General features: G+C 43.1%; 1 protein-coding gene across 1 annotated transcript in view; it reads right to left on the bottom strand.

Annotated features, from left to right (window-relative positions):
• The window catches only part of tshz1 (teashirt zinc finger homeobox 1), a 31245-nt gene extending 7863 nt beyond the window's left edge, over positions 1 to 23382 (bottom strand). The window contains exons 1-2 of the mRNA XM_030064224.1: positions 23178 to 23382; positions 22368 to 23008 (exon numbers count right to left, since the gene is read on the bottom strand). Coding sequence (XP_029920084.1) covers positions 22368 to 22407 — 40 coding nt within the window. The 5' untranslated portion in view covers positions 22408 to 23008; positions 23178 to 23382. The remainder of the gene's footprint in view (positions 1 to 22367; positions 23009 to 23177) is intronic.
• Positions 23383 to 23812: the final 430 nt, after the last annotated feature.

Raw genomic sequence — 23812 nt, 5'->3', positions numbered from 1 at the left:
ATCGACAGCAATGACTTTGCTTAAATACTCCTAATACACACACATACACAGTTTTCTAAATAAAAGGTGCAATAAGGTTTTTACTGCTCCATAGCACAAAATCTGCATGGGGTTTTAGAGGATTTTTTGATCAACAGTAATGCCTAAATGACTATTTTGTGAGATGTTGAGACCCAAACCCCAAATTAAAACAATACACACATAACCTGACTCATTTTATGAAACAGCATGCGAGAATATGAGAAAACTTTAATATGACATAGCACCGGCACTATCAACACAACTCTCTCCCTCTTTATCTCTCTCTTTCTCTCTCTCTCTCTCTGTGTCTCTCATACAAACCTATGTGTGCACACACGCAAACACACACTTGCCCCCTTTCAACCTTCTTCATTTATTCATGTTGTCTCGGAGAAGAGGGCAATCCCGGCTCTCATTTGCAGTGCTAATGTCCAATTCCGCCAGCTTTCACCCTGCTGATTTACCCTGCGTGGCCGAGCGCTCTATTCCGAGCGGGCAGACGGCGAGGCTCCCTCACACCGTTTAGCGGCCCTTCAAAACGGGAGCTCTGGCGTGGCAGTCTTATTTCTCTCTCCCGTTTCGCTTTGTCACCGGCCCCTCCATTCCCTGCCACTCACCTCTGATGGCTTTGGACAGGCCTGATCAGTGTGTGTCATTGACCTGTACAGCGTGCATGAGTGTGTGTGTGTTTCAGTAGACAGAGAGAGAGACACAGAAAGAGAGAGAGATGGCTGTAAATAAAATGACATTATTATTTTGTCTGTCCTATCATGTAGAAAAGCCAATTATGGTAATGCTTAGTATGTCAGGCAATTTCTCTCTCTCTCTCTGTCTCTCTCTCTCTCTCTCTTCTCCCCCTTCCTCTTCATTCTTGCTCTTTTTTCTCTCTGGGATAGTCGTAGCCGGGGTTTCAGAGGAACTGACACCGTATCTTTGGAGTACTCTGTGGATTACGCTCACTGAGGCAAGCTGGCACAGACCAATATGCTCCTCTCAGACTGGAGACATAAGAACTACCAATTACCAGGGCTTTTCATCAGACATCAGAGATATTATTTGAGGAGATCTGCATTGTTACCCCTATTATAATTTTTTAAAAAACCTTTGGAACTGCTTCATAGAGTAATCAATCAAATTAATGTTCTGTTTCCCCCCCTTTTTTTTAAATGACCAAAGATGTGCCAGAATCTAATAAATGCTAATAATCAGACAGATCCATTGTAATGTTGATTGTCAATCTTTCTGCAGGGTGAGATGCAGGTGCTTGTTCTACACAGAGCAAACCCCACAACACCGTGCAAAGTTACACTGATAGGTGTTGCCACGGATACCGTGTAGGAGCCCTAATTTAACCAGCGGCTTCTTTGACCAGACATGTAAAAGCCTACCTAACAGCCCCCCACCTCCCACCCCCCACCCAACCCCAACCCCGCCCTCCCCTGCCCACATGGAATAGTGAATAGTCCACCATATGGCACAATAGCTCCGGGGCTTTTAATAGCTGCTGTGTTGTACAAATCCACCTTCTCAGCTTCCACTACTCTTCCGGTGGGGAAAACAAAACATTCAGTCCGGGCAGACGAGCGCTGGCGTCTGCTCACCTTGGTGGTAGCAACGTACATGAAATGAATTTTCAAAGGTTAATTAAAACTGAATGCTTCTCACTTTCCTTTTTTTTCTTTTCTTTCTGCATTAGGTTCTTATGAGGTGCTGCACTGGATTGAGCTATGAAGGGCAAAATGAAGGAAAATGGATACTCACTCTCACCCATCATTGTCCTTTCCTTTGATCAATCACATCCATCCTGACACAAAGTGAGACCTAAATTACTTTTCCTTAAACTTTTAAACGTCCTACGGGCCTGTGCATACGTTCCCAGTCATTTGCAATTACTTGAACTCATATTATGCTAATAGCCTATTTAAACAGTGTCATGTACGGTGCATTTTACCTCTGGCTTAGCTTCATTTGTCCACCATGTGTGTATGTATGTGTATGAGTAAGAGAGAGAGAGAGAGAGAAAGTGATACAGACAGAGAGATCAAATGATAGCAGCTCACACAACAGATCAGTGATGAAGGGGGAAAAAGGGAAAAAACGGAAGAACCGCAGCCATTATTTCTGGAGAGCAAAAGCATTTCCAGCTCTTCCCTGCATTGCTGTGCAAGTTTATCTTATTTGTCTTTCTCTTTGTGTCTGTTTGTCCAGGTCTCCTGTGAGCCAGCTTTGACACGCCGTGACAGTGACTGTGGTCTATAAATCACCTTTTCCCTGGACTGTCAGTGCGTGCTTGTTTTGAGATGAAACAACTGCCATTAGATCATCGGCACCACAGATCCCTCCCCTTTCTGCTTGATTCTGCCAAACCCCACACCCAGCTATCTAACACTGCTCTGGTGTTACAGCGACATTTCAAACCATCTGGTTTGTTTTTAGGCAAAGTACAGATAAAGCATTGCTAATGCTAATTAGGGATCATGCGGCTGAGATTTACTAACTCAATGCCAAGTACTGATTCAATGTATGTCAGCCAGATGCCAGTTTTTTAATTGACGTCTTTTAGAAAAAATGTTGTTGGCCTCTTTACCATTGATAAGATGTTTGTTTTGGGCAAGCTGTAGTGTTTGGATTCAGATTTCAGTTGAAATACTTTGGATTGAGCTTTATGAAATTCAAACCGGCCAATCGGGATATGGCTATTGCCAATCCTGTAATTTGAGTAATCTCATAATCTGCTGGTTTGGGGACTGATTGGATCATCTGTAATTATTGAACACCCAGATTATTTAACGTTTTCCATTTCAGTTTAGTCAAAGACAGGCTTTACTTGCATAATGCGAAAGTGTGCCGCTGAAATGTTGAGCACTGAAATCAACATGCTAACAAAACATAAGGCTATTCACCTGCATTGCCCCTGACAGTGGAGCTTCCCTGACCAAACAACAGCTGCTCCCATCGCCTAGCAACAACCAGTTGATGGATGACCCCAAAGATAGATAATTACCATAAATCACTATGGTTGTGGGGAGAATAGGAGCAGAAAATCATTGTTGGAAAAAAAACACACACTGCACCACAATAGAAACTATAGTGTGCCTTGTGTTTGAACTAACTTTGCCTTTCCTGAATTTGCCATACAAGGTCATCAGTAATTTCCCCATAGGCGAGAGCTGGTTGGTGACCAGCGAACTCAACAGTCAACAAAAAGAATCAAAAGTGACATTAGATTTGTCTGGGAGGCTTCTTTTAGGGGTGTTTCTTGAGAGTGGCCAGTGTTTGGGATAGTCACAGACTGTATGAATAGGGGCTGTAAAATGAAACCTGATGAAATGACTCATGGGACAAAACCTGTCCCGAAGGAGGACAGACAAAGAAAACAAAGTGGGCAGAGGAAGGAAGAAAGGAAACAGGAGAGAATGAATGATGGCGGGAATGATGAGTTTTGTGCGGCAAAGAAAAGGGAAAGGGGGGCTGGAGGAAAAAAAAAAAAAGTGGGAGAAGGTTTTAAGGGAGAGCGTTTATAGTCTACATGTGTATGCGTGTAGTACTGTATGCACTGTTTATGTGTGAGTGTGGCCATGAATGACCCAAACAGGGAGATACTGAGGGAACAGAGACGAGGAGAGGAAGAGAAAGAGAAAATAAAAAGAGAAAATGAGAGGGCACAGGGCCAAAACAGGGTCACAACCTAACCAGTTCGGTCTAGCCGAGTCCGGTTGCACAATAAGCTATCAATCAACCTTCTCCGTGCTGTCAGCCCTCCCCTCAATTCACAGAGGCCATCCACTTTGTACACTGCTGAGGAACAAAACAGAAAGAGAGAGACAGAGAGCGATGTGTATGTGCACACACTTCCATGAAACCTAAGCGTTTACTCTCTGCAGGAAGGAAGCCCCCGAAAACTGTGGACACACACACACACACACGTGCATGAGCGCACACCAACACACATACACACACACACACAAGTCCTGCTGGAGCAAAACATCCCATCAAGTCCACTCGACCCTTATGAACTTCATGGTAAGGCATTCAAAAACAACCCAAACACCAGATCCACAAAAAAAAAAAAAAAAAACAGCAGCCTGAGCTCCAGATTTTCGTGAGAGCATACAGATTCTACATCGCGGCTAGCCTTCCAACTGCGCTCAGACAGACAAATCAAAGAAATCCTCGACTTTTAAAATGAGGAAAACACTTTGGGGAAATTAGAACATGGTTAACCACAAACCCTCAGGACGAAGAAAGATCCCAAAACATTTAAATGCTTTTAGCTGAATGCGTCGCTGGGGAAATTCAAAAACATTTGTGCGCCATCAATCTAATATTCTTTACGCATCACCACATTTTCTTTCTCATTCTGCCCGTCGCTTTGGCTAGTTAGTGCTGAAGTCTGACGCTCTGCTAAGCAAGGTTTTACTATGATTGGACTGTTTCATTTGAATGTTTTAAGACCTCATGCATGTTGAATAGGATGAAAATAAAACAAACCCACATATGCAGCGGTTGTGTGAGTGTGTATGTTTTTTGTTCTTGATGACCATGGCAATAAACTAACAAGGAAAGGGTCAAAAAAGGGCGGCTGGTTAAAGTCAGTGAATTAAGTTGTTTGCTTTCAGAAAGCACTACTATCCATATGCAAATTGTCCTTACTGTATTTCTGTGTCTACGCAGATGTGTGTGCGTGCACAATGGGTATGAAGAGCTTCATAGTCAAAGAGAGAGAGGGAGAGAGGGAGAGAGAGAAAGAGTGGGAGCGAGACGGGAAGAGAGGAAGCAATCCTTCAACAGAGTATAATATCAGACCGAGGACAGACAACGAACGGCTGGAAGGTTCTGGAAACAGAGATGGGAGAAAAGCCTGCCTCCCTCACATTTCAGCCTCAGTGCAGCCTCCCAAAGTGCCCTCTATCTAACACTAACACGCACACACACGCGCACACACACACATAAATGGCACCATAACTCTGATATCCGCAATCAATCTCCGCTATAAAGACACATCCATCTTCAGTAATGTTAATGGTAGGGTTTTGGGGGGTTGGAGGGGTGGAGGACAGGGGTAAAACAGAGGGTATGTGACTGCAGGGCTGACCTCAGAACAGTGTGAGGTAATATGAACTGTGTGTATCTGTGCGTGAGAGAGAGAGAGCGAGACAGGGGAAAAGCGAGCGAGAGAGGGAGAGCACTCTGTGTTTGTGTATTTGCCTGCATGCATGTCAGGAGGTCAGGTGTGTGTATTGCATGTGCGTGTGTGTGTGTGAGAGAGAGAGAGAGACTGATGCCTGTCAGCTTGCATCTGGCAGTGAAAATAAATTAGGCTTATGAAGACAAATGAATGGGCGAGAGAAGAGAGTAAGCGGGGGGGGGGGGGGGGGCTGTGGGAGAGAGAGAGAGAGAGAAACGGAGTAAATAGGGGAGAGGAGGCAAAGAGGGACGGGAAAAGGGGAGGAGGGAGAGATGATGAAAAAGAGAAAGAGAAAACGAGAGGGATATTGGGGAGGAGGGGGCGCAGATATGAAGGGAAATGAAAAGGAGCTGTTTTGCCAACTAAGAGAGTGGCTTTCGGTGGCTGGTGACCACTCATTAACAAGGACACAAACACAGTCAGGCCTGCTTTTGGCAACAGGATAGGCTTTGGCTGTGCCTTTCCTGGCTACAGCAGCAATATGTGTGTGTGTGAGCGTGTGTGAGTGGGCAAACGTGCAGGTAAGCATATTGTTTGTATTTGTATGTACAGTATACTGCCAGCCTACTCAAAACCTTGGTTTAGCAAGTGAGGGGCTGGGTGATAAATCAACATTATATCAAATCATGACTACATATCATCTGGGATTTTGAATATAATTTTTTGACACATGTAAGTGTTGTCTTTTCCTGGATTAAAAGGCTGCAGTCTTCTGAACTTAGTAACTAGCTGTTCTATTATTTGCCTCTACCTGCTTGGTTATCATACCCACATTATTAATGATTGTTTATCAAAAGCACCCATAGTCATCCCTTCAAAAAGGTATTTGATTTGGTCAGTACCACCTAAGTGTATGAAAAATACTTAAGACACATATTTAACATATATAAAAGGATCTCAATTTAAAGGCATTCAAATGTGTCTCGAACAGCTTGCACGTAATATGTAATCACCGCTCTGCATCTGTGTTAGAAGCACCTCGCAGTGTGTGTTTCCTCCGCGTTGTGTGTTTGTGTTAGCGCGTATCCGTGTGTATTCTATCTCTGCAGATTTGTCAGTGTCTATCCCATGACACACTCCTCTCGTTGCAGTGGAGGAGAGCTAGCTCTCGGGGGGCTTTGTCACGCGGCGGTCTGTTCTTTTCCTGAGGCCTGGCGCCCCTCGTTTGATAAATGACACATGTCATTCTGTCAGCCCCTGCCATCCGGGCTGGGAGGCCCCGAGCTGATGTATGGCCGCCCAGGCTAAAGGAAATCAGAGTGTTTTGGCAGCGCCCCCGAGAACATGGCCTCTTATATGGGGTATGTGTCTGTGATTGTGTGTTTGTGTGTGTGTGTGTGTAAGTGTCTGTCTGTCTTTGATATTGAGTGCATGTGTAATTGTGTGTCTATGTGCCTGTTTTAGTGTCTGTAAATGCCTGAGTTAGTGAGAGTGTGCATGTGCCTAGGCATTTGTTTGTATGTGTGTATCCTTGTGTGTGTGTGTGTGTGTGTGTGTGTGTGTGTGTGTGTGTGTGTGTGTGTGTGTGTGTGTGAGTGTGCATGCTCTCAACCTGTCAGGAAGACGGGCAGAGGGAGACAAATCATCGTCATGGCCTCCCCAGCTGTTCCCCAAATTTGGTGCGAGGAGGAGAGTGAGGGAAAAAAGCCTGCCGTTTGAGTTTTAAACGGCTGATGCTTCCCAGAAACGGGAATGAGTGAGAGGACAAGTGAAGCTGAGCACATGCACAGGTGCGCGCGCGCACGCACACACACACACACACACACACACACACACACACACACACACACACACACACACAGATTACACAAATAAAATCAAAACTCCAAAGCTGCAATAGCAATCAGGCCAACCTCAGAAGGAAGCAGCAGACACTGGTTGCTGTTGCAAACCAGCACACACACACACACACACACACACACACACACACACACACACACACACACACAGAGGCTGACAAGCAGAAAACATAAAAACCCTAACCGTGTTTAAAGAACCGTCTACAAAAACTTGAAAACAACTGTGATATTTCCTGACAAAATTAGCCATGGACCAGCTAATATTGATTATTGCCATATTTGTGGCCACATGCAATATACAGTATACACAGTATAGCATATGCCTTTTTTTAAATTTTTTTTTTTATATCAATACTGATTTAAAAAGTTACACTACAGCTTGAGGCGAGTTACCTATAAAAGTTGAACAGATGCACATTAACAGTAACACTGTGCTTAGGTCATTTTGATTACACATACAACAAATTTGACTAATGTGGTATGACTGTACATAAAACATTTAATTCAGGAGGTTTTAGAAGAACAATTTAGAATAAGATATGAGTCACTTCTTTGGAATGCTGGGTTGATACTGCCCAAACTTAACCAAAATGTCTTATGTTTCTTCTATTTCACTTTTGCATAGAACATTTAATCCGCCCATCTCTCTCATATTATTGCTTTATTTTTATAACTACATTCCCTAATGTTGCTCACCATGACTTCCACCTCACACCCTTACCCTAAACGTTAACCTAAACCATAGAATAAAAAAAAAAAAAAAAAGAACTGGTCTAACTAGCCCAAAACACTCCTGGTCCAGACCGGATCCCTTCAAAGTATAAAACACCCCATCCAGGCGCAGATGCACACATATATACAAAAACACACTGTCCTGGTGGAGGACGGTCCCACCTGGAGGTTGTGAACTCTGAATGACCCCGTTTGATTGGGTGCAGGCCGAGCTCCCTCCCCCTCTCCCATGGAAAAAAAAAAAAAAAAGCGGGAGAGGGGAAAAAAACAGCGTCATTAAGCTGTGAGTGATGAGTGGCAGCCATGGGTGACATCCTCCCCTCTCTCTCTCTCTCCCTTTCTCTCTCTCTCTCGCTCTCCCCTCCTCGATCCTATTGCTTTCACTGTCTCTTTTTTCTTCACCATCATCTCCATACTTTTTTCTCTCCCCTTTATTCACCTCTCCCTCCATCCCTCAACCCCTCAAGTCATTTCTCTTTCACTCCTTCGCTCTTTCTCAGTCGCTCTGCCTCCTCTTTTTCCACTCCCTCATTCCTCCCTCCCTTGCCCCTTCCTCCCCGGTTCTTTTTTGTCTGCTGTCACTCTCTTTTTCTCCTCTTTTTTTCTTCACCCCCTTTATGCCCCTCCTTCCATGGCTTCTTTTCTGCCCTCCTCTCTCTCTCTCACACACACACACAATGGTGCCTCACTCAGTCCTGTCTAGCTCTCTGGCCCTGGTCATGTAGACACTCAGCTCCTCCATACATAATAGATCCACACATATCAAGAGAGAGAGAGAGCAAGTGAGAGAGAGGGAGAGAAGGGAAGGAGGGGGATACACATTTTCACTCACACAGGATTATGTGATCAGCACTAGTTCCACAGTAACTTCCCCTGTCTGGCAAAAAAATGTCCAACAGTAGTTTTAAAAATAGTTCTGTAGCACGCTATGAAAGCATAATTTGTTTTGCTGCTCATGTACAGTAAAGATCAATAACGGTGTAGCAGAACAAAATATGTGAAACTATTTTCTTCCCAAGCAGAGCTGCCTGTCACACAATTAATTTCCTTCCTCGTGATGAAAGTTGAGAACCAATCCACCATTTGTGATTTGCTCACATGGCCTGCTGTTTAGCACAGGTTCGCAGGCAAGTTTGGATGGTCTAAAATTTTCTTTTCGGGGCAGGAGAAATTATTTTGGGGCGATGTGCTGAGGCTGGCAGCAGAGCAGGATCGCTTCTCTGTTTAAGAGAGAGAGAGGCTTACAATATCAGCCAGTGATGGGAAGTTCCAGCCATGTTTCCCTTTCCAAGCTGCCATTAGTTGTCCGCCCTCAGCTTGTTTGCTGGATCGATTATACTGGAGCCCCCTCTGGTATTTGGTCACTATCAGATCCCCTGTCCAAACTGCATACAGCGCATGACTCATTCTTTGTCACTTAGAAAAAAAGCAGCGAAACAAGTTTTTTTTCCCCCCCGCTTTTTACTCCGTGGAAGACGTTACATAAATAACCATGGTTTTTAAGAGTCCAGTTGGATGTCAAGCACTGTTGCTGAGTCAAGTCTGTAGGCCTGCAGCTCAACTGGCCTGGTATGGCTGGCCCATGGCTCTTTGTCCCTTTCATAAAATGAGAGAACAGTCGCTCAACCTGTTTAAGAATGAGGCCCCGAGTTTCGAGTCACGTCTGGAGAGAAACGAAGAGACAAACCGAAAAGAGGGTGTGGAAAAAGAACAACACACACGAGTGGGAATGATTCATAACACAGACGCGGATAAACTGGGATAGTGTCCATTCTTGGACTATGAATGGAAACTTCCAAATATATGTATGGTATGCAGCACAATGACAGCCATATTAGACAGACCTTCAGCAAGGTGCAGCAGCAAGCAGGTAAAAGTAGAAAAAAAAAAAAAAAAAGACTCCCAGACACACAGAAATAGACTAGTTAGAAAGTATCCAGAAACACATCACGAATGCTGACATGGAGAAAGTGGCTAAGTTCAACAACAACCCAAACAAACTCTGATTTTCTTTGTAGTTTTACATTATGGTGCAGCAAAAAAAAATCTATTTCAAGGATGGTAAACCAAAATATGTAACTTTAAATGTTTTTTTTTTTTTTCATCATCACTGGGATTTGAAAATATCATGAAGCTGTAAGTATCTTTTTTCTATGCAGAGAGAAGCCAAACGGCTCTTTCCTCCTGAATCAAACAAGCAGTTTTGCCAGGGATTAGGGAGTGGAGCGCTACAATCAGAACCTCACTTTTATTTGTCCCGCCCCTTTTGATTGACTCTTCAGCAGTACCTATGAAAACATGAGCTAACATGTTGTAGTGCTAGTAAAACCCATGATTATTTCAGTCCCAAAACATGACATGCTTTTACTCATGTGGTTGTGGTTGGTCTTACCAGGATGAGACAATATTGTTACCTTACATGAGGAACTGCATTTTGGTGGTATATTAACGTGTTTTCAGTGTGGCTGCAGACCACCGTATCAACATCTGTTCAGCGTCAAAGTGTTTGTTGGGTAGTTACACTGTCACTGTGGTTACCATGAGGGCCTTGACACCCCATAATAATGCATCACGGTAACACCAGAGGCAGCTGGACCAGGTAGACGAGACAAAAGTTGCATCTCCATTCAGACAAACAGATGTCAGTCAGTCCGTCAGTCAGACAGACAGACTGCTGGTCTGGTGTGCAGGTCTGAGTGACGAGAGTGGCAGACATCAGACGGACTGACAGGGGAGGGGTTTGGGCCTACAAGAGGCCCCCTGCTGTTCTCTGCGAGACAGACGACTTAGAGGGACAGAGCTGGGCTTATACCCCCTGTGATTGTCACTGTCTGAGACAACACAGCGGCTCAAGAAAGATTTGGGAGGAATTTAAGAGGAACATGTGGTGTTGTTCGTTTGAGACCCCATGACATTATATCCCCTTTCAAGTGCCTATCAAGTGGTGTGCAGCAGCCGTCCACATTACAGTTTTTGTTTTGCCTAGCCTCACCCATGTATGGTGCTCTCTGTATGAAAGCACTATACATCACTGAACACTATCTAATTCCTATGTCACACCAACAAAATAGGCTTTGATTCATTTTGCAGTGCAGCACGTTTTATGAATAACTGACTGTATAACAGGAGTGGAAATAGTTTGTGGCAAGTATGTGACTGTCATGTGTTTAGCCTCCAACTGAGATAATACAAGACTTAACTGCTTTTTGACCTTTCAAATTTTTACATCTCAAGTGTGTGACTGCATGTGCCTAATGTCACTGAAAGACTATTGGGGGGGAAAAAAAGGGCTCTTGAAATATGAGAACAAGGCCGGCGAGCCTAAAAGAGAAGTGGATTATGCTCTCCGTTTTCGATTTTGAGTTCATGTTCCTGTAGCCAGTTCAGTGATTCTTGAGCATCCAGTGAGAAAGCGATAGATGGGAGAGAGAGAAAAAGAGAGTGAGTGAGAGAGAGAGAAAGAGAGGGAGGGAGGGAGGGAGATGAAAGAAAATATGAGTAGGGTAGAGGAGAATTGAGTCAGTAAGATAGAGATTGATGACAGATAGGAAGATGAGAAAAGGCTTACAGAGAGAGAGGGGGCCAGTAATCCCAAAAAACGAGGAGGGAAGAGAGGGAGTAGGCTGAGATAAAGACGAGGAGGGAAGGAGGGGAAAGAGAGATGGCGGTGGCGCTACACCAGGCTGCAGCATGACCTGCCCCTGCGTCCGCTCTCAAGGACGAAGTGTCATCTGTTAACTGTACCCATTCCCAGATGGCTTATCTCCAGTAAACTGTTGTCCAAAAAATGATATTCATTGCTTTTCAACCCACCTTATCAGTTAAATAAACACTCCTTTGGGGGGGACAGAAATTTCCACCTCCTGACTTTTGTCCAATTGCGCCAAGTGCTGTTTCAATATGCTGAGGCCAGCTTTTATCTGCTGCCATGTAATAACGCCCTCTCTTCTTGTGATATACAGCGTTAGCTCTTGCCAAAGTCTGCACCACATGCTCTACATATATGCATCCCTGCTCTAAAGCCATAAAAAAAAAAAACTTTACCACTAGTTGGTGGTCTGTTTGCATAGATTTAGTATATGTTCATTTTCTTCTTCTTCAAAACACCAGCAGTGTGCAATTACCAAAACATATAGGTATAGTGTGAAATATGGGGCGTCCCAGGAGGTCTGAGACCCTCTGATTGACAGCTGAAACCCCCTGAAAGCCCTAAAAGGTAACATTTGAGAAGTCTCAAGAATTTTTTTTTTTTCAAATTAAGGTAATCTTGAAGAAGGCTCATTGGTAAAACAAGCCTAAGTAAAGGAGTTTGATTTAAGGTGAGCATCCTCAGGCTTTTCCTTTTGTTAAAATAATTTGTTGCAAGCAAATTACACTGAAAACTTTACTATGACCTGTATTCAATGAGCAAATAATTATTCAAAAATACATTAATTTTCACTTATGTCTGTCATATCAAGCTATATCCTGCAAAGCTCTTGAGCGGTGCGCGAGAGTTGATAGACAGCAGAGGGAAAATTAACAGGCCTCGCTTTTATGAGGTGGTGGTTACCGGTCTAACCAGGCGTCTGTCGGTGCTGGACTTGATCCAGATCCTAAAGCCTCTCGATAGACACTTTTGGCCACGAGAGCTGGAGGCCTTGAGTTTATATGCAGCCGAACTAAAGCACTAGGTGGACCAGCCAGGGAGGCCGTGGGACGGTAGGGCAGAGCATGTCTCCGGGCAAACCAGTGCAAAGACTTCTTGTAGCCAGTTGGGGTTACGTTTCACGTCTGCTGAGTGCAAAGCAGGATTTTCTGCCGTAAATGACACCGCCAGCCAGAAAAGCAACAAGTTGCACAAAAGAGCCTGTCTGCTCGACTGTTTGTGGATCTAAATAGGCAATTTTTTTTCCAGATTCCTTCGCAACATCCTGTGACAAAGCAGGACATAACCTCTCCTCGTCGCCGTGGATACCAGGACACAAACTAGATTAAGCACCTAGACCCAGGCCTCGGTGCCGCTATCCATTCTTTTTTAATGTAAGATCCATCTCTCTATTTATATTTTTGCTGTGTGTGCCAGCAGGCATTTATTTGTGTTTGCTGCGAGCTGTTTTACACATCCTTTAGCTGTGTACTCGATAATGATGGCTGCAAGAACAAATACATTGTTTTTGTGATGCATTGGGGAAAATTCAAAATATTTATCTGTGGTGCAGGAGCAGTTTCTGTTTTGAGATCACAGCTCATTGAGGGGCAGGTGTGTTTTGGTGTGTGCAGGCTACATTGTAGGCTATTTTATATGTCGAGCCTGCATTTGTAAGACCTCATCTTGAAACTGGGCAACGAGGTAGACAGACTGTAGGCTACATTGCAGGCTACATGATGTTTTTCCATTGGGACGTGAGCCAAATAAATGAGTAAATTAATGTGCGCGAGCCTGCATGTGTATGACTTCAGATTGAATGGCCCCCACTACCCAGGATACTATTTCTTAATCTGGCTGACTGAAGTGACAAAATGTTACACCTATATTTGAAAGGTTTATTTTGCAAAATTTTCAAAGGCTGATGTGAGGACCCTTTGGACGCAACTGACAAAAAACAAGGAATAAGCATGCAATTTGATGGTTCAGTCTACATGGTTCTCACCACTGGGCCAATTTACCAATAGAGTATGTACTTATTCCAAATTTTTGCCATCTTTGGCATTCAGTCCCAGTGTTCCTATTCTGGTTAGGAAAAAGTAAACTGTTGGGAGCAAATGACCACATTACGGCTAAGATAATTTATGAGCTCTTTTAGATTCTCCAAAAAAAACTAAACAGAAAAACACTTTGGGAGCCACGCCTGCACCTAATATGAGCCTAAAATACAATTAAAGCAGTTCGCTTTTACAAATATGACTTTACCAGACATTATTTATTCACACATTCTCTAGAAAATGATATCATTGTTAGTATTCCCAATTGACATCAATAGCTATCGTGTGGAAAGTAAGTAAGGAATGCTAACAAGGCTACCAAATCATGCCACTAAACTTAAGTGCCATTACAGTAATAGTTTCTCTGCCATGTGACAAATTTGTGGTGAGGAAAATTAAAACTTTCTAAATTTGAAAAAGCGTTAGCAGGGTCCCTAATGTGGAGGAGCCCTGCTGTTGCTGGAGTTAATGGCATGCCAGGCAGCACAGTGCACGAGAACACTGTGTTTCAAACTATTTCACACTGACAACCACAAATTACACACACACACACACACACACACACACACACACACACACACACACACACACGTGTAGCCACGGAGCTCCATCTGAGAAAATTTGTCACGCTGAGATATAACTGAGTACAAAATGGTATATTACTCTCCCAAAGTCACATAATAATTTAGTAATGACATCTATAATGTGGCAACTCCTAATTTACAACACATTATTTAATTGTCCTAAATGGAAAATTCAATTAAATTTAACACTAAACTATTCTTTATTTTCTGGGCACCCTCTAGGACACTTTCAAGGACCACGCTTTGACTATTACGAAAGAAGGAACTCTACTTAGCAACAGCAGCTGAACGATGTATACCTGCGTGTGTGTGTGTGTGTGTGTGTGTGTTTGTCTTCGTGAGTATCTATAGCACTAAGGATAAAATATACCTTGCAAGTCAGAGCATGCATGTGTGTCTGTAGCATAGCACAGGCACATATAATTAACACCTAATAAGAGCACAGTGGGAGTCGCTGCCCTACCGTAAATCAATGGCCAAAATAATTGCTAATACACTGGTTATCGATTAGTGTGCCCGCCATGCACTCATTTTCTGGGGCGACCATGGCTAAGCGCTAACGCAGTGACAAGGGTAAAGTGTTATTTCTCACAAAGGCACACAGACAGACAGCTGGGCTGGGAAAAAAATGACTACGGGGCCTCGGCAGTAATTCTTAATTGACACCTGTCAGAGCGATGGCAGCAGTCGCAGCTGCTGCAGGAGAACATCTACCCAAGTCCTGTTCATCTGTCACTTTTAATACCTTTTCTTCACAGCCCCTCTTTCTCTCTCTTCCCCCTCCTTACTACATCTCTCTCACCCATCACCCTCTCTTAGCGGCCCTAGTTCAACCTAGATGTTCAAAGGTTGTCTCATGACAGAAAATAAAAACAACGTCAAGGCCCAGAAATGTACGACTTCCTGTGGCAACACCTCAGGCTCAGGTTATGTTTGATCCAAAGGCGGGAGCGATTCTTGCTAAAAAGCCATTTGGCGATCTTTTATATGATCACCACACGAGAAACCTCTTGCCTAATATATCAAGTCCAGAACCGGGAAAGTCGCCACCATGCATTTTCTACGATTGTTCAAGCAAAATGCGGAAACCAATATTTGAATCGGAGAGTCCCTTTGCTTTGGACGAATCTGATCACATCAAACAACCCAGGCTTACTCACTCTGTCCAACAACTGCATCTGTCTGGCATGCATCAGTCAACAAAGGGCCCGGTCTGATGAGAGGCATGTGAGTGAGTGCACACATATGCACAAACAAAAGCACACATTCACACAGTGTACAGTGCACACGTACACACACACACATCAACAGCAAACTGAGATCATTTTACACAGAAATTAATGGCAGAAAACACAATGCATTGCGCTGCTTTGGATTCAAAGCACCGGGGATGCAGGCGCTGTTCAAAAAACTGGCTCAAAATGGATCGTAGCCTGCACACACACTAAAATACAAGGCATGCACTAACACACGCAGATGATAGCATACACAAATATGTATTTACGCTCTGTGCAGGGCTGCTGTATGCCACGCAAAAGAGAAAAGAAAGGAAAACAACGAAACACACAGTGCGGAGGCAGCTGAGACAGGGACTCCCCTGAGTACACACTGACCTCTGAGTGTGCTGTAGCCTCCAGTCTTCCCATGTTTAAGTCGCGACTTCCCGTTCCTTTTTCTTTCTTTCTTTCTTTCTTTCTTTCTTTCTTTCTGTCTAGGTTCTGACCCTGTTTCTTTTCATGTTTTTGCCTGAATGTCTGCACATGCATGATACTTTTTCAGAAAGCGATTACCGTCCATTGTTCATGTGACTATGCAGCAAGTTTCTCACGTTGATGTGATTCTACCACTGTGGTCAATCTTCTGTCTTTCTTTCTTTCTCTGCTCTAGATTCTGCTCCTCTTTTTCTGTAAAGTGACAGAATGATCGGCCCAAACACAGCAAAGTGTTAATGTCTGCAAGAGCAAAGGCAGCTGGCCCACTTTGGATGTCTCACTACCCACAATCCTTTGCTACACCAAGGACAGTGACTATGTGAAAACATCCCAGTGTAAGGTCAACCATATAAAGTTGGCTGGTGATAATAGTGTCACATTGCTTTAATAGCACTCAGGTTGCAGCACAATTCACAGTAACTTCACACTTTGAATAGTGATATTATTATGTGGCAAAACAAAAGAACTGGGCAAGATTAATCCTCGAATTCTGGATAAATCATGGTAAGAAACCATGGAGGCACATGTGCACGTACACTTTATGATAGGCATGGCAGCGTCAATGGCAAGTTAGTTTTGAGATATATATATGACACAATTGCAGCAAAAGTGATTTGTGATTTCCACTCGGTGCATCTTCTTTCAAAATGTCTTTTGTCTCTCGTGGATTCACTATTTTTCATATTACCACTTGACTGATTTTGGTTTCAGTTGTGCGGTTCTGTTTGGAATGGCAAACCAAAGATGTGTTTGTGAATGAAAAACACACACATACACACTACAACAGTGCACATACTATCTCTCTGTATGTGGAGGGTATATTTAAAGTGAAGATGCTTTTGAGATTTATTCCTGTTAAAAATGACCTTTTTTTCTATGATGTGCTTGAGTGGAAATTCAGGTTTTCCTGCTTCCTTAGACCCTCATTAAGCCCAGGGATAGTTTTACCTCAGTGGTGCAGTGGTGAATGCCTTTGCACCGTCACCCTCTTGGCGAACCTAATTCCCGCATATTTTCAGTGCGACTCTCTCTTTTCCATAAGAGCAGTCATCGATCTTCATTTGTCACTTAACCTCCACGAAGATGAGGACAGAGTGTGTGGTGTGTATGTGTGTGTGTGTGTAAGAGTTTCTGTGTTTGATTTCCTGAAGGCCTGCTGGCTCTGACCTCAGATGCAAATGAAACTACTGGTGTGGTGGAGTGTGGGGCAGCAAATACGTCCATTGACTCCCTAAGTCAATGTCACCTGTTAATGATACTTCACATACACTGACCTATGCTCAAATCCGGTGAGATCATGCATGTACGTGCATGCATGATTGCATACAACGCACAGACAAAACGTATACTCTCACATGTTCATGCACACATACTTTGACAAACTCCCCACTTTGCTCTGTGATACAGACACACACCCAAACATGCTCGCCTTTCTTCCACTTTCCACTCTGTCTTCATCTGTACTCTCTACAGATTCACTACTGACTTCAAGAGAAAAAAAAAATTCACAGCACAGCCTCAACTCCTGACAAATGTCATCAAATACTTTAGCGCGATAAAACTAACACAAAGTTCTTACAGTCATCCGCCAAAAGTTTGCCTCTTAGCAGACAGGTGCCACGAGTTTAATTTCTGCAGAGAAATTACAATGGAAAGTAACAACAACAACTGATATTACTGCTGCCTGGTTTACAACTGCACTCCTGGTCTGTCAAGCAAACCAAAACGCTGTTAGAGGGAAAGAAATCAAAAGGAAATGCAAAGTAGGAAAACTTGCACAGAGTTTATGTAACACCAAAGTTTACATCTAAACTTGAGGATGCAGCCTATTCATGACCTTTTTTTTTTTTTTTAAACAAGGATGTTTGTGCCCACCGAAATATCGGCTTGACTAGTCATGCAGGTGATTTCCATTTGTCACATTTCACATTGTGAGCACCCACTACAATTGAGTTTATACTGGAACAAGTGGAGGTGGGGATATGGGAAGTGGCTAACACCGAGTTGATTATATCAAGGCAGCTTGCAGACTTGACACCTTGCTGAATTTGTCAGCATTAATCGGTGGGGCCCTGTCACTGATCCGTCAGCTTCCTGGATAATTAGGGACCACGACTAACGATGCCATCGGGAAGAAGGGAAGCTCAACTTTTTTTTCCCCCTCCTCAAGTCATAATTAAGAGACTCCTTTTGCATAGAGGTGGTGACGGTAGCGGTGGGTGTAAAGGGGGATCTGTTTTGGAGAAAATAAGGGAGCCGCTGATGTCAATAAAGAAGCCGTTCCTCGCGAGGCAGTCTGTGCATTCTGTTCAGCGTGTACCACACTGTGGCTTCAATTTGGACAAATCCTGCAGAGTACTTTAAACATGAGCTAAGCCAGGCTTTACTGAGAATTCAAGTAAAAACATACCACCAAAATGTAGTTTTTAAAGCACATTTATAAAAGATCTCAAATGACAGACGTTTAAAAAAAAATGAACGGCATCAAGAGTCTCTGACTGTGACCTAAATACAGTTCAGTTGATTCATGTTCAGAGCGTTAAACTTTTAATTAGTGGCATCAGTGCGAGTAGCCAAACCCAGCCAGCCTCCTCACTTTTAAAGTCTTGCCTGTGAGAAAACACAAACACAGAACTGTTTTCTCTCTGCAGGTATGAAACAATATAATTCCACTTTGTAGAGGCAGTTTGAGGGTGTCACAGCGTATCACTTACTCTGCCTTCATGACCTGCACTGACTCCGCCGGCCTAGGAACCACACTCTCTGCTGCCAGAACCGATGAGAGTCCAGCTCAGGATGAAATATTTCTGAACTCTTAGAGTGGCCGGGCAAATCAACATTTGTTAGGGGGGGAATGGGAAGTGAGCTGTTGTTTCTCAGTGTCTGCTTCAACATACTGTATTTACATGACCATAAAGATGGCAGCTGCTATAAGGCTGCATCATTTGATCATCCTGCGCAGTGTTTGCTCCACCTCTTCCTCTCTGCCTGAACTGGCCGTTGGTGTGGGATGACTATTAAAACAAGCAATTGTAGAAAAACATCTTTTGCTGCTACGTTTTCACTAATAATGTAACTCTATTATAACTTTAAGATCACTAATATATTCAATCCTTGAAGTGACACTGTTTAATTCGACAAACACAGCATTTAAAAATGCTAGTCCATTCCAGTGTTGCCAAATGCAAAAGTCTTTACTTTTGCTATTGGTAAAGCAATAGCAATTTTTCCCTACAGCAATTAAAATGCCCCAAACTCTGACCTCAATACCAAGGCAAATACAGAACTTTGACTTTTTCACCCTTCCCTAATCAATAACCAACAACTGCTAATTAAATTAATTGCTGATTATCTATCCATAAAACATACAGTGTGTTGTCCTATGCACAGGTGTTGCAGTGCCAGTGGTTCAAAGGTCACATAACCCCTAGACTAAAGCAATTATGACTCAAGCCTTTATATAGTCCCCTTCCCTGTGGGCAGGAGCTTCACACTGCACTAGATGGCAACACTCAAAACATTTCAATTACACATAGCCAAAGGTGTCACTAGGGCAATGACATTAAATTGACCTTTTTTTTCTGCTGTTGTCACTGTTTTAACCCAGAATGTTGAACATGAATTTAACAGAAACATTTCCCTCACTGCTTTCAGGCCAAAGCCATAATGTATAGCACATAATCAAGAGCTGAAGTTGCTGTCCCAGTACTGTTGTTAGTCTTTACTTGTTCCCCCATTTTTATTCCTATCTTAATTGTTATTTGATATTACTTCATTAATATCCCGAGGTCCTGTGAGAAATACCTCCACGCCAAAACTGCACTTTTATGAAAATGACGACAAATGACTGCAGCAAAACTCACTGCTGCTCAAATTGCACTGCATTGAACTGAACTGCCAAAACTAACAGATGCAGTAATGCGGTTCCAAATGAAAGAACACTGATGTATTGTCACCGGTCATAAACTAGATAGGCTACAGCGCCATTACAGGGACTAAAATCATCACTGTGACTGATGAAACACAGCCCATTTTGAAGTAGCATACAAAGAGCCATTGAGACCTTTTTTTTTCCTCTGAGGAGTGTATGCAACATTTTGTTTCAGTGGAACTCCAAAGTGACAAATCTGGGTTGTGGAAATATGAAGTAATGCATTGTAAAAATAGCCTGCATTCATAGGTGTGTGCAATATTTCACATAAAAAGCAGACACAATCTAACACAGACAGACACACGCAAATAGAGTTGTTAAAAGTTTTTTTTTTTGATTGACCATATGTCAAGCACTGGAAATAATGTAGAGACAATGCCTGCCAAGTTGGGATTGACCAGTCCTGCCAGTGATGTATGTGTCTGTCACAAAAACAGACAATTAAATCAATATTCAAAAGCTGAGCTGGAATGGGGCCACTCTGTAGCTCGGTTGAATGACCAGAAGAGGCTGGATCAGACAAACCAACATTTTTTTTTTTTTTTTTTTTAAATTTCGCTCTCTTTTGGGATTTCATCACCATTTGTGGTAGAAGTATAAGCCTGCACGATTCGTTTTCATGATTCCGACTTGTTCTTCAAACCCATTTCTCTCTATCCATCACTAAAGCCTCGCGTCAATTAGAAATTACAACCCTACCGAGTTCAAAGTCTTGCCGTCACAACCTTGATTAAGTCTGCTTAACCTCACATTTCCATCGCCTGCTTAACATTCTACAGCTGTTTTATTCGGCTTTGGTCATTACCGCCTGAACTTCAAAGGCTATCTCCCATCATTTGGAAATGCCTGTCAATCACTCACATCTCCCAGGGACAGAAAATTAATTCAGGCAAACATATGATTCTCTCACAGAACAGTTCATGTCTGGTCAACTTGCAGACTACATGGAAGGCCTGTTTGACAAAAGATAATATCTATTAGCAGAAATACTGACAAAGCTCTAAGAATAATATGTATATATTTAATTATTTTTTCCCCAGGTGACCTTTTTCTCACAAAAAATAAAAAAATGTTTTTATGTGCTAAGTGGTGCACAGCCGCATACCTCCTAACACTGAGGGTGCAGAAATAAAATACTGATAATACTGACTATCTATGATCACAGTTGCAATGGTCAGCTTCTTATATTATCTCAAGAGTAATAATAAGAAATTAGATTAAGAAATTCAACTTTTTGGCTCAAGATCCCCTGGGACCCTCTTAAGTATCCCTGAGCTGCAATTTGACAGCCACTGAAACCAAGAATAACAAATGACTTCTCAGATGGACATGTACAATTTATAATAGGAAAATGTAAAATAAAATAATAATAATAATATTCCTAGGGAGTGATGGTGTATTTGATGTAGTGAGTTTTTTGAAAAGTCAACAAAATTGACTTGATTTTTGCAGTATCATAATATTCTTTAAAAGGACTAAAAGTGAGTCTGTGGCACCCAATAGTGAGTTTATGATACTCTTATGACACTTTATGGTATTTTTATCTTCTCATGGTTCACTATATGATATTGCAAAACTGTGTTTATATCTTGGTATGTTAAGAAAAAACACAATGGCTTTATAATGTTTGTTTGTGATCAGTGAAGTGCAGAGAGATCAGATCTGAAACATGAAGTGACCATTAGAGGTATAGCCTACCTAGTCCACCCTGTAGTTTTTTTTTTTTTTTTTTAGGTCCCTTGCTGTTTGAGTGCTGCTCTCTGATCTCGATACGCCCCAGCACCCCCTCCTCTCCCCTCCCCCTGCCTCCCCCCTCGTCCCTCCCCCCTGGGTATTAATCGCAAAGTATTTATCCCGCTTGAGAACTTTTCTTTCAATTTGTCTTTTCTTTGCTCCTCGACGGGGGCAAAAAGTTATCCTTTTGAGCCAGTCCAGCTGCCGGGCGCATGCGTGTCTCTATGGTGAATGATTTACTGATGTTTATCAGGAATGAATAGATCAAAGGCAGTCGCATGACAGGCGATCAATCAAGCATCAAATCAAGGATGGCAATCCCAGAGCGGAACACAAGCTGAAAATACGCCACTTTTCTTTTCCTTTTTCTCTCTTTCTTTCTTTTTTTTCTCCTTCTCTCCTCACTGGCACTAAACATCAAACACTTTAAGCTGTAAAAATGAGATAAGAGGCTTTGAGATGAGTTGGTATCTTTGTTTGGAAAACTTGGATGCTGGCAATCTGTGTGGGAATCAACTTTAAAGCATTGACACTCAAGTGCAACTGAGAGAGTTCATTTCTTAGTGGCGAAATTGACATTTAAGCATGGCTGCGTAAATGAAACATAGCCGGTTTCCTATCAGACACACTTAATCGGGTTCCTAGAAATGATTAGCTACTTTGATGTTTCTCAACTGGGGTATAACCTGATATGTGGTTTAGTTTAAACGCATTACTGTATATGCACACACACTTTAGTACAGTGATATAAAGTCTGTGCTGTGTTTTGCCCTGTCCGTTTGCACACTACAGGCTTTGTGAGGTCCCGTTGCCCCTGTGCTGTGTCATTGGTCTATATCAGGCCTGTGTGTCCCTATGTAAAGTTTTCGGTATGTCTGTGCACCAGGTTATAATCCTAGCTATTTACTGTGGCTGTGGAATAAAGTGGCCGTGCTGGTGCTGGGTGTGTGGAGAGGCGAGGGGCTGCAGAGCCGGGCTTACCTACTGACCGCCGCGGTGCTTGCTGCTTTCTCCTCGGCATGCTGCTGCAAGACTTTCCGCTTGACTTTTCATGCAGAGCTCAAAATAGCGGACGAGCTGGAGAGGAAACCGATTCAACGGAGAAAAATCAAAGCCGATATCGTTTCCTTGGTTTTCTTCAGCGGGGTATAATGACACTGGAAGCGTAGATTCCCCGCAGGGTAAGAAGTCTCTCTATCGGTGCAAGTGGCTTATCTCTAGGCGCTTCTTATCATTTCTGCAATCGCGTGTCCGGTGACAAAAATTACACTAATAAAAAATAATCAGGCTTCTAGAATGAAAGGGTTTCGCCTGGTAACTTCTGTTGATTAGAAACTCGTTGCAGCTGGGTTTGTCAAAAACTGGCGAAACCTCCGTGCAAATTTCAGCGTAGCAGGGAGGGATATGGACAGCTGCCAGAGCCCCGCGCCGCGTTTCCATCAAAAAGAGGTTTCCACCCCTCAATCGACTATTTCAAGCTTAATACCCGCGTAAAAAGTAACGAAAAGGGACTCCACTTGTGTTTTACGGTAACTCCCTCGACGATGTTGCATATCAGTCCAAACTGTACCGTAGCCCTCTCTCCGTTCAGGTGCCTGCTCCGTTTTCAAATCTCCGCTAGTCTTGAGGAGGAAACAAGGGAAGAGAAAAGAGTGTCACATTAGTCGGTTATGTCAATCAGTCAAGTCTGCGCATCGCTTCGGCTCAAACAGAGATACCCCACAGCAATTAGCTCACACCCCATCTCTCTGAAAACACCCCCGCCGCTTTTAGGGATAATGCAATACTCACAAATGGTGTCCGCTCGGTTCTCACATGGACACTTGACGAATTACTCAGAAACTCATAACAAACATAGCACTCGGGCCCGCTGTGCGGATGACGGACTATATGTTGTTATTATTGTTTTCTTTTTTTATTCTAAAGAGCGCAACGAGCGTCCCTCTTTTCTCCGCAGTGAAATGTGCACACATTGGTGATGCGCGGTGCGTTCAGACAGCTCCCACTGATAGACAGACACATCCAGCTGCCTTTCCGGCCTCTCCTTTACTCCACCCCTCCACAAGCGTCACCCTGACAGTCAGAGCCCACCTGTCAATCTGCTCCTTTAATTGTTCTGCCTTTCTTTCATGCGTTTATAACCCGAGTAAAGCAAGGAGGAGTGTGAATCCCGTTCCTGGACACACGTGCTGCTTTTTTTTTTTTCTTTCGCAAGGTTACAGCAGATGGGGTTAAAGCAGGAGGCTGCCCCAAAGTTGAAGTTGACGTGCTTGGCGTGTGTTAGGGTTAAGGTTAGTTTGTGTGTGTGTGTGTGTGTGTGTGTGTGTGTGTGTGTGTGTGTGTGTGTGTGTGTGTGTGTGTGTGTGTGTCACAGAGCAAAATGCAAAATATTCACTCGCATTCACAATTAGTGAATGTATGAGACT

Source organism: Myripristis murdjan, chromosome 11 (genome assembly GCF_902150065.1).
Source record: "Myripristis murdjan chromosome 11, fMyrMur1.1, whole genome shotgun sequence".
In the NCBI taxonomy this organism is placed as follows: Eukaryota; Metazoa; Chordata; class Actinopteri; order Holocentriformes; family Holocentridae; genus Myripristis; species Myripristis murdjan.
Note: the sequence above shows the minus strand (reverse complement) of the source record. Positions and strands in the feature narration are given on the sequence as shown.